This window comes from Bombina bombina, chromosome 4 (genome assembly GCF_027579735.1).
Source record: "Bombina bombina isolate aBomBom1 chromosome 4, aBomBom1.pri, whole genome shotgun sequence".
NCBI classification, from domain to species: domain Eukaryota; kingdom Metazoa; phylum Chordata; class Amphibia; order Anura; family Bombinatoridae; genus Bombina; species Bombina bombina.
In genome coordinates, this window is record NC_069502.1 from 592,355,378 (window position 1) to 592,367,541 (window position 12,164).

At 40.1% G+C, this 12,164-nt stretch overlaps 1 protein-coding gene across 1 annotated transcript in view; it reads right to left on the reverse strand.

Annotated features, from left to right (window-relative positions):
* ASCC3 (activating signal cointegrator 1 complex subunit 3) overlaps positions 1 to 12,164 on the reverse strand; it is a 1,409,126-nt gene that overhangs the window by 274,164 nt on the left and 1,122,798 nt on the right. The window contains exons 32-33 of the mRNA XM_053710577.1: positions 5,907 to 6,044; positions 5,667 to 5,787 (exon numbers count right to left, since the gene is read on the reverse strand). Coding sequence (XP_053566552.1) covers positions 5,667 to 5,787; positions 5,907 to 6,044 — 259 coding nt within the window. The remainder of the gene's footprint in view (positions 1 to 5,666; positions 5,788 to 5,906; positions 6,045 to 12,164) is intronic.

Sequence of the window (12,164 nt, forward strand, 5' to 3'; positions counted from 1 at the left end):
CGCTTATGTAACAGGATAGACAGAGCAGATATCTGTCCCTTTAAGGAACTAGCTGACAGACCTTTCTCCAATCCATCTTGGAGAAAGGACAATATCCTTGGAATCCTAACCTTACTCCACGAGTAACCCTTAGATTCACACCAACAAAGATATTTCCGCCATATCTTATGGTAAATTTTCCTGGTGACAGGCTTTCTGGCCTGTATCAGAGTGTCTATAACTGATTCAGAGAAACCACGCTTAGCTAGAATTAAGCGTTCAATCTCTAAGCAGTCAGTTGCAGAGAAACTAGATTTGGATGCTTGAAAGGACCTTGAATTAGAAGATCCTGCCTCGATGGCAGTTTCCATGGTGGGACCGATGACATGTCCACTAGGTCTGCATACCAAGTCCTGCGTGGCCACGCAGGTGCTATCAGAATTACCGAAGCCTTCTCCTGTTTGATTCTGGCTACTAGCCGAGGGAGAAGAGGAAACGGTGGAAAGACATACGCTATACTGAATGACCAAGGTGCTGTTAAAGCATCTATCAATGCCGCCTTGGGATCCCTGGATCTGGATCCGTAAAGGGGAAGTTTGGTGTTCTGACGGGACGCCATCAGATCCAATTCTGGAATGCCCCATAGCTGGGTCAGCTGAACAAAAACCTCCGGGTGGAGTTCCCACTCCCCCGGATGAAAAGTCTGACGACTTAGAAAATCTGCCTCCCAGTTGTCTACCCCTAGGATGTGAATTGCAGATAGATGGCAGGAGTGATCCTCCGCCCATTTGATGATCTTGGATACTTCCTTCATCGCTAGGAAACTCTTTGTTCCTCCCTGATGATTGATGTACGCTACAGTCGTGATGTTGTCCGACTGAAATCTGATGAATTTGGCCTCCGCTAGTTGAGGCCACGTCTGGAGCGTATTGAATATCGCTCTCAGCTCCAAAATGTTTATCGGGAGAAGAGATTCTTCCTGAGACCATAGACCCTGAGCCTTCAGGGAGTTCCAGACCGCACCCCAGCCTAACAGACTGGCATCGGTCATGACAATGATCCACTCCGGTCTGCGGAAACTCATTCCCTGAGACAGGTGATCTTGAGACAACCACCAGAGAAGAGAGTCTCTGTTTTTCTGGTCCATTTGTATTTGAGGAGACAAATCTGCGTAATCCCCATTCCACTGTTTGAGCATGCACAGTTGCAGTGGTCTGAGATGGATTCGGGCAAAAAGGACTACGTCCATTGCCGCAACCATTAAACTAATTACCTCCATGCACAGAGCCACAGAAGGCCGAGGAATGGAATGAAGAGCTCGGCAAGTATTCAACAGTTTTGACTTCCTGACCTCTGTCAGAAAGATTTTCATTTCTACCGAGTCTATTAGTGTTCCCAGGAAGGGAACCCTTGTGAGCGGGGACAGAGAACTTTTTTCTGCGTTCACTTTCCACCCGTGAGACCTTAGAAAGGCCAGAACAATGTCCACATGAGCCTTGGTTCTGTGAAAAGACGACGCCTGTATTAAGATGTAATCTAGGTAAGGTGCTACTGCAATGCCCCGCGGTCTTAGTACCGCTAGAAGGGACCCCAGCACCTTTGTGAAAATTCTGGGAGCGGTGGCCAACCCGAAAGGAAGGGTCACGAACTGGAAATGTTTGTCCAGAAAGGCGAACCTTAGGAACTGATGGTGATCTTTGTGGATAGGAATATGTAGATATGCATCCTTTAGATCCACGGTAGTCATATATTGACCTTCCTGGATCATCGGCAAGATTGTCCGAATGGTTTCCATCTTGAAAGACGGAACTCTGAGGAATTTGTTTAGAATTTTTAGATCCAGGATTGGCCTGAAAGTTCCTTCCTTTTTGGGAACTACGAAAAGGTTTGAGTAAAAGCCCAGTCCTTGTTCTGCAATTGGAACTGGGTGTATCACTCCCATTTTTAGAAGATCTTTTACACAGTGTAAAAACGCCTGTTTCTTTCTTTGGTCTGAAGACAAACGAGAAATGTGGAACCTTCCCCTTGGGGGAGAATCCTTGAATTCTAGAAGGTACCCCAGAGCAACTATTTCTAATGCCCAGGGATCCGGAACGTCTCTTGCCCAAGCCTGAGCAAAGAGAGAAAGTCTGCCCCCTACCAGATCCGATCCCGGATCGGGGGCTACCCCTTCATGCTGTCTTGGTAGCAGGAGCAGGCTTCTAGTCCTGTTTACCCTTATTCCAGCCCTGCAAGGGTTTCCAGGTTGCTTTGGGCTGGGAAGCGTTATCTTGCTTTGCGGCAGCAGAGGTTGCAGCAGGTCCGCTCCTGAAGTTGCGAAAGGAGCGAAAATTAGCCTTGTTTTTGGCCTTCAACAGCCTATCTTGTGGAAGGGCATGGCACTTGCCCCCAGTGATATCTGAAATAATTTCTCTCAGCTCTGGGCCAAATAGGGTTTTCCCCTTGAAGGGAATATTTAACAGTTTCATTTTGGACGACACATCCGCCGACCACGATTTGAGCCAAAGTGCTCTTCGCGCCATGATGGCAAAACCTGAGTTTTTCACCGCTAGCTTAGCTAATTGGAGAGCGGCATCAGTGATAAAAGAATTAGCCAGCTTTAAAGCATGAATTCTATCCATGACCTCATTGTATGAAGTCTCCCTCTGGAGCGACTCCTCCAGGGCCTCGAACCAAAAAGCCGCTGCAGTAGTTACCGGAATAATGCAGGCAATTGGTTGAAGAAGAAAACCTTGCTGAACAAAAATTTTCTTCAGCAATCCTTCCAATTTTTTATCCATAGGATCTTTGAAAGCACAACTGTCCTCTATTGGTATAATTGTACGCTTGGCAAGTGTTGAAACAGCCCCCTCTACCTTAGGGACCGTCTGCCACGCGTCCCGCCTGGGGTCGTTTATGGGGAACATTTTCTTAAAGATGGGGGGGGGGGAACAAAGGGTACACCTGGTCTCTCCCACTCCCTAGTCACAATATCCGCCACCCTCTTTGGGATCGGAAATGCCTCAGTGTATACGGGGACCTCTAAAAACCTGTCCATCTTACACAATTTTTCTGGGACCACCATGGGTTCACAATCATCCAGCGTAGCTAAAACCTCCTTAAGCAGGACACGGAGGTATTCCAGCTTAAATTTAAACGCTAAGGAATCTGACTCTGCCCGCTGAGAAACTTTTCCTGTGTCAGAAATTTCTCCCTAAGACAGACCGTCCCTCAATGCTACTTCTGAGTTTTGTGAGGGTACTACAGATAAATCATCCAAAGCTTCTGATTGCTCATCCTCTGTATTTAAAACTGAGCTATCGCGCTTTTTTGGAAAAACTGGCAGTTTGGATAAAAATGCTGCAAAGGAATTATCATTTACTGCTGCTGTTGTAAAGTAATAGGGGCCAATGCGCTAGAGGTACTAGGCATCGCTAGCGCGGGCGTAACTGGTGTCGACACATGGGGAGAGGAAGAAGGGCTATCCTCATTACCCTCTGTTAAGGAATCATCTTGGGCTACATTTTTAAGTGTCACTGGATGGTCTTTAAAATGCTTAGATGTTTTAGCACACTTTAAACATAAATGCAATGGGGGTACCGCCATGGCTTTTAAACATAAAGAACAAGGTCTATCTGAAGGCTCAGACATGTTTGACAGACTTAGACAGCACTACAATACAGAAAAAATTACTTTTTGAAAAAACGTTACTGTGTCTTTAAATAATAAAAAGCACACACTTTTTTACCAAATCACCAAAAAACATCCGATCTTAATGACATTTTCACCACATGATCCTAATGCTTTGAAATGATTGCACACAATTTTTCAAACCAATTAACCCCTTATTGCCCAAACCGGAGCAAATTGAAGTAAACAACCGGTTTAACACACTACAGCACGGTGCCACAGTCTTTGCTGTGGCCCTACTTTCCTTTTGGGTTATTTGTAGAAGAAAAATATGCCTCCCTGAAGTCCTCCTGCACTCTCAGGACTCTACACATGAAGCTGCATGAAGCTGTTTTGCACATCAACTGCGCAACTGAGGCGCGAAAATGAGGCCCCCTCCCTCTTCATTCCAGAGTTATGGGGCCTTCCTGAGTCAGATTAGGTGTCTTACAATATGCCAGGCGTAATAAAAACCCCAAAAGTGTTTCCAACGTTTCAAACACTTGAACAAATATAAGATTACACTAATAAAGTAATCGATTTAGCCCATCACAGTGTCTACCAGTATTTAAGCCCTTAACTGAAGCCATCCTTCTATACTGCGTCTCAGAAAATGGCTTACCTTCCCTCATGGGGATTTCTGTCAGTCTTCTAGCATTACCAGGTCTTGTTAGAAAAAAATGACTGAGCATACCTTAAGCAGTTAAGCCTGCAAACTGTTCCCCCCAACTGAAGTTCTCCGGTACTCAACAGTCCTGCGTGGGAACAGCAATGGATTTTAGTTACAACATGCTAAAATCTTTTTCCTCTCAGCAGAAATCTTCATCACTTTCTGCCTCAGAGTAAATAGTACAAACCGGCACTATTTTAAAATAACAAACTCTTGATTGAAGAAATAAAAACTACAAATCTAACACCACAAACTCTTTACCCTCCCATGGAGTTGCTACTTGTTAGAGCGGCAAAGAGAATGACTGGGGGGGCGGAGACTGAAGGGAGCAATATGGACAGCTTTGCTGTGTGCTCTCTTTGCCACTTCCTGTAGGGATTGAGAATATCTCACAAGTAAGGATGAATCCGTGGACTGGATACACCAAGTAAGAGAAAACTACATTTTTTTACCACATTCACTTTACACTTCCGATTGCTTAGAGCCGGCAAAGAGAATGACTGGGGGGTGGAGCTGGAGGGGGAGCTATATGGACAGCTCTGCTGTGTGCTCTCTTTGCCACTTCCTGTTGGGAAGGAGAATATCCCACAAGTAAAGGATGAATCCGTGGACTCGATACATTTTACAAGAGAAACAAAATTCTCAATAAGATTATCATTTTAAAGAGATGACCTCAACCCTCCATACTGTAGTTGGTACGTTTATAGTATAAATCTGGATCACCTGAAAATGTAATACCTAAATGTATTATAATAAGACCATGTTTCTTTAACTAACGTATTAACATATACCTGATAATAATAATAATAATTTGGTGGAAGTTGTGGATTTTTATCTAAGCATAGGATTCCTGTTTTTTTTTCTTCAAAATTAACCCTGTTTTAGACATGTTCTTTTGGCATTCATTTCTATAAAGAATTGAGCAATACAGCCGAGTGAGCAGCATACGGCTGTTTTCAGAGATGGATTTATTTGCTTTATAGTGCAACACGCAAGGAGCTGGATTTGCACAGATGTTTGTGGGTTGCACTATTAAACAAATAAATCCAGATCTAAAAAGAGCAACCCTGTATCCAAAAAATGACTCAAATCCATAAGATTTGCTTCAATATAATAACATTAAATCTGGTGTATTAAACAAAGAAAAGAACATTTTCTGCATATGACGCCAAATTATTTAAACCCCATATTGAATAAAAGAGTGGATATATGGTACAACTCTGCCTCGTTCTTCCTTTCAACTAAAATAGCAGATATATCTCTCCACTTACTACTAAGGAGGAACAAAGTTTACTCTAAAACTACTCCCCATACTAGTAAGAATGCTTCTCAGATAGGCTAAGGGGATTATGTTACTGAATATACATACCTGTAATGGGGTAATCTACATAACGCCTTGTTTTTCCATCGTAAAATTCTGTTCCTTTTACTATTACCAAATGTGCCGGAAAATTCACACCCCATGCCAACGTGCTAGTTGCAATAAGAACCTACAAAATATTGAATGACAATAATGCTCAAAAAAAATAAATAAAGCTTCATGAAGACCATCACTAATAACAACCTGATAGATAAATCATTTAGGAATAGGTTTTTTGAGTAAACATACTTGAATTTTACAGTTCACAAACAGCTCTTCCACAGTTCTTCGATCTCTTTCATGCAAGCCTGCATGATGCATGCCGATTCCAAAAGCAAGGGTCAGCTTCAGGTTTGAATCCCTTATTGTTAAAATGATGTCATTCATCTATTTAAAAAAATTGCATGAAGTTACTTACATATTGTTAAACCAAACTTTTTTTTAAATAAGAGGAAGACCTAGGGCTGCAGTTCTCAAAGTAAAAATTCAACCTTCCCGTTTGTAGTAAATTTAAATGGACATAAAAGTACAAAAACTAAATGCTGCATTGTGCTAGAGCATTTTATTATTGCAACATTACTTGAATAAAACTGTGTTTAAACCCGAGGTTAAATACATCAGTTATGCTAACCTTACTTTATACCAGTTCTACTCCTCCATTGCTATCCCCTGAACCCCCTTAGCATGTAAGCCTAAGAGTCCAGCTGTTTGTAGATCACCTTCTTTAGAGCTGACTACAACAGTGCAACTCTTGGCAGGGCCCTCTACCCATTTGATCCCTATAATTGTTTTGTTGTACTCCCCCTTTGTTTATAGCACTGCGGAATCTGTTGGCGCTCTACAAATAACCAATAATAATAATAATAATAATAAAATCAGTGTTTCTCAACTATAGTCCAAAACTAACCCTCACAGCCAAGATTGTTATTGTATGTGAACTAGAGCACAGGTGAAATAATCAGTTGTTGGGTAAGAGCAGGTTAATAACCATTGTTACTGATCAGATGATTATTTCAGATATCATGAAAACCTGTCGTGTTAGGGGTACTAGAGGATTGGAATTAAAGGGACATTAAACCCCAACACAATCTTTCATGATTGAGGTAGAGGATATAATTTTAAATAACATTCTAATTTACTTCTATTATCTAATTTGATTTATTCTTTAGATATCTGTTGTTAAAGAAATAGCAATGCACATGGTTGAGCCAATAACACAAGACATCTATGTGCAGCCACCAATCAGCAGCTACTGAGCCTATCTAGATATGCTTTTCAGAAAAGGATACCAAGAGAATGAAGCAAATTAGATAATAGAAGTAAATTAGAAAGTTGTTTAACATTGAATTTTATTTCTAAATCATTAAAGAAAAAAAATGTGGGTTTCATGTCCCTTTAAGAAACACTGAAATACGTAAAATCACTATTGGGGTCTTGATGAACACACCTGATGAGCCAATAACAAGACACATATTTGTGCAACCACAAATCACCACCTAACTCACACTAGTGCATTAATACTCCTAAAAATACCTAGGTATACTTTCAACAAAGGATACCAAGAGAATGAAGCAAATTTGATAGCAGAATTAAATTAATAAGAAAATGTATACTTACCTGATAAATTTATTTCCGGATATGGAGAGTCCACGACATCATCAATTACTAGTGGGAATATCACTCCTAGTGGGAATATCACTCTTGGCCAGCATGAGGAGGCAAAGAGCACCACAGCAGAGCTGTTAAAGGGACACTAAGGGACACAAAGGTGCAGATGTGCCTGAGGTTTAGTCAAAAATAAAGGGCAGGTCGTGGATGCTCCATATGCGAAAATAATTTTGTTTAGCATGAAAAATAAGGAAAGGTGAATCACACTCCAAAGCCGAGAGTTCCGAGACTATCCGAGCAGAAGAGACAGCAAATGGAAACAAAACCTTCCAAGATAACAATTTGTCATCTATGGAATACAATGGCTCAAACGGAACCTGCTGCAAAACCTTAAGAACATGGTTATAGCTCCAAGGAGGAGCAACGGTTTAAACACAGGCCTGACAAAAAGATTGAACATCTGGAATATCCTCCAGATGCTTGGGTAACAAAATAGATAATGCAGAAATCTGACCCATTTAGAGAACTGGCTGACAATCCCTTTTCCTGACCTTCCTGGAGAAGAAACAAAATCCTAGGAATCCTAACCCTAATCCAAGAGAAGCCTTGCATTCACACCAACAAAAGGTATTAACAACATATCTTGTGGTAAATATTTCTTGCAAACCTGAATCATGGTTTCAATGACCGACTCAGAAAAAACATGCTTAGACAGAACTAAGCGTTCAATCTCCAAGCAGTCAGCTTCAGAGAAACGAGATTTGGATGAAGGAAAGGACCCTAAGTTAGAGGGTCCTTCCTCAGAGGAAACCTCCAAGGTGGAAGAGATGACATCTTCACTAGGTCTGCATACCAGATCCTGCAAGACCATGCAGGAGCTATTAGAATTAACAATGCTCTCTCCTGTTTGATACGAGCAATTACTTGTGGAAGGAGAGCAAACGGAGGAAACAGATATGCCAGACTGAAATCCCAAGGAACCACCAGAGCATCTAGCAGGGCGGCCTGCGGATCTCTTGACCTTGAACCGTACATCGGAAGCTTGGTGTTCTGCCGAGACTCCATAGGATCCAATTCCTGCACACCCCATTTGAGGGTTAAAGGGACAGTACACTGTAAAATTGTTTTTCCATAAATGTATTTTAAATGACTTGTTATACCAACTGCAGAGTATAAAATATTTGAGAAATTGCATTTTCGGGTTTATTTGTGTATCTGAAGTAGCTGGTTTTGTGCTTTGAAACCACAGCCTATTACAATGGGTTGAGCTTCAGGTAATATCAGATCTCATTATGTTATCACTTTCATGTACACACACTTGCTTCCTTATCTTATATTTGTCTGGAACACCAAAACTCAATACATAGAGAGAACAATGGAAAATTATCATTTTATTACTTAACTATCATGCCCCCCACTGAGGGTGTAATCTCTTCTGCTGGCTGTGTTTACTTAGGCTTGTCAATAGCATATACCCCAGTATCAAAACTTTCAGTATAGGTTGGGAAACCACAAGCTAAATCAGCTATTTCAAATGCTGAAATATGAGTAAAGGAGCTACTTGCAACCAATTTAATACACTCTAGCAGGTAAAAAGGATCATTGGGAATAATTTAAAGGGGACAAAGTTTTTGGGTGAACTGTCCCTTTAACCTGGAGAACACCTCCGGATGGAAAAGACACTCCCCGGGATGAAATGTCTGTGTGCTCAGGAATCCTCTTCCCAGTTGTCCACTCCTGGAATGTGGATAGCAGATAGACAACAATTGGGAGCTTCCTCCCACTGAACAATCCGAGCGACCTTCTTAATGGCTAAGGAACTCCGAGTTCCTCCCTGGTGGTTGATGAAAACCCTTGAGGAGATATTGTCCGACTGTAACCTGATAAACTGGGCTGAGGACAACTGAGGCCAAGCCATCAGAACATTGTAAATTGCTCTCAACTCCAAGATGTTTATGGGGAGAGTAGACTCCTCCTAAGTCCATAGTCCTTGTGCCCTTAACGAGTCCCATACTGCTCCCCAGCCCAGCAGGCTGGCGTCTGTGGTCACAATCACCCAGGATGGTCTTTGGAAGCATGATAAGCTGATAAGATGATTGCAGAAGCTTTCTGTCCCTTGTGGGGAGACCTACAAAATGGATAAGCGAAGAAGAAATTTTGAATTCTTTAGTGACTTGAAGATAAGATTTCAAGGCCCAAACTACATCCAAGTTAAGAAGTGATCTCTCTTTAGCATTTTTTTTGTTATTTTTTTGAGCTGGACAGAGATAGATGCGAATAAAATGTCATAATTGGTTTACTCTCACTGCCAATGTATTCCTTTACACCTTTGTGTCCTATTCTCAATTCTCTGAGGGGGATATTGAGTCTCACATCAGTTTGAGAACCCCTTTCAATTGATGTGTAGATCAACACTTTAAGTGTCACCATCCTCCTTGTTGGAGGCAAAACAATGGAATCATGGGAAAGTGTGAGGGATTAAAGCTCGGTTGTGTGTGTTGTTTTGCCTCCTCCTGTAGGACTGGACTTTAATCCCACATGTGATGGCTCATGGACTCTCACCAATTTATGAAAGAAAAGGGCATTAAAATTGCATGTTCTGTCTGAATCATGAAAGTTTAATTTTGAATTTCATGTCCCATTAAATATTTTGGAAACTACATATTTGGCTGTGATCAAATCATATTTGATCATAATATAATGTTTTGTCTTTTTAGATTAAAAGCAAGTACTCAAAATCTAGTGAATTACAAACTATTGCAGAAAGACATTTAAGTTCTGTTCTTGGTGAATCATCCTTCAATAACACTGGATATAAGTATATAGGACTTAAATAAATCTGACAATTATTCAATGTAGTGCATCAAGATTTCCAGAAAACTTCTAATGATGAATATTGTGATAACTGATGATAAATAACATTTCAAGGGTTCATTAATATGATAAATTGTTGAGACAAAGCAGTATATAGTGAACGAACAGACAAATCATCAAACACATTATTTTTGGTGATGACAAGGTAGATTTGAATGATTAAATAAAACAGTGAAGTTGCCTGTGTTCCAACATTTCTAATATTTATCATCTTTTGAACATTTTTAATATAATGTTTTATATGTTTCTCAGATCTACTATGTCAAGGCCAACTTAATAGTCTCCATATGCATAATTTAAGTTGATAAAAAATGATATGTTATGCATATGTGCTTATTTTACTCGTAGCATAAATAAAGTTTCTTACGTTTTATCTCTGATGTATGTTTATTTCAACTTTGTTTTATATTGGTGTGATTTGAAAAGGTAATAACAATATAATAAAGCATATTAAAATTATTTTTTTTAAATAAGTATTTAAGATAATTTGTTCAAGCAAATAGAAATGAAAACAAAAAACAAATGATAATGAAAACAAGATAGCTCTTCTGATTCAGTAGCAAAGCACACTCAAAGCTGTCCTTGTGACAAACATATTTTTTTACTTTATATTTTTTTATAACAATCAGTACTATATTACTTTCTTCCTAAAGAGATTATTTTTATATTATTATTTATTGATCGGTTTCTGATCTCCTGCATTTGCATTTATATTTGACAGCTCATGAGAAATGGCATTTGCAGAGGCCAGAACATATTCTCAGATAGTGTTGCTATAACAAATTAGTACTGCATGTTTTTTTGCTTGTTCAATAGTGTTGAATGGCGGTGGTGACCTACAGCTAGTCATATCCTGCTAAGCAGAGTAATTTAGCTGAGAAAAAGAAAGAACCTTTAGCTGCAGAATGTACTAATATACTATCAAGCTAGCAGCAGGATGCCCTAGTCACTTCTTGCTGACCCTCCCTCTATCTTTCCCATAAATCACTTGAGCAAACAAAACTATTTTACCTATCAAGTCATACATCTTCTGATTACAATTCTCAATATAATTCAGTTTTAGTGTTTATTGTTGTTATAATAATAATAATAATAACAACAACAACAACAAGAAGAAGAAGAAGAACAACAACAACCACCACCACCACCACCACCAACCACCCTTTTGGCGACTCATTTTTTACATATGAGATGTAATCATGTTTACATTGCTATATTCCAAATAATTATTTAAAAACACATTTCCTCATCATAATGCACACAGAAAAAGCAGGACATATCCATAATGCTAGATGCAATAATGGGAGTTTAGAATGTTTTGTGGCTCGATTTATCAAGCCCTTCTCCTCCCTATGGACTGCAGGTTCTCACAAGAGAACCTGCAGTCACGATTTATCAAGCAGCGGTCCGTACCCTGGTCTCCACCATTTAGGTGGAGAATTTCAATCTCATTTACATCTCCTACCCGCGCATTACTGGCTATGCGCGGGCAGGTCGGCGAGATTGCACGCAAGCACAAAATAGTGCTCGTGTGCAATGTTAAATTCCGGCAGCGGTTTGCTGAAGGCCAGAGGAGAGCTCGGGTGGACAGAGGCGAAAATATGTACGCCCCTGTCCGCCCAAGATTGATAAATCGAGCGCTTTGAGTCAATTCTGTGATAAACAATATCATTTAAAAGTGAAACATATGATTATTGTCTAAAGAATAGTAAGAAACAAATAACATTTTAGAATGGCAATGGAGTCAATAGAGGGTGGATTAGCAAGGAAGACCAAATTAATTCTAAACCAGCAAAGAAAGTAGAACTTAACAATGTTCTATATGTTCCAATAACACAGATTTCTGTTCTTTACAGTTCATTAACAAATTATTTGACAAATCTTCTATAAAGCACTATATGGAGCACAAGAACGCCTGGGATATGCATACGGCTATACTAAGCATTCATTAAGCCTACAATTCAAAAGCAAATATGGGCAGACCTGATGGGTCTTTTAGTTCTTATTTGCAGTCAAACTGTATGT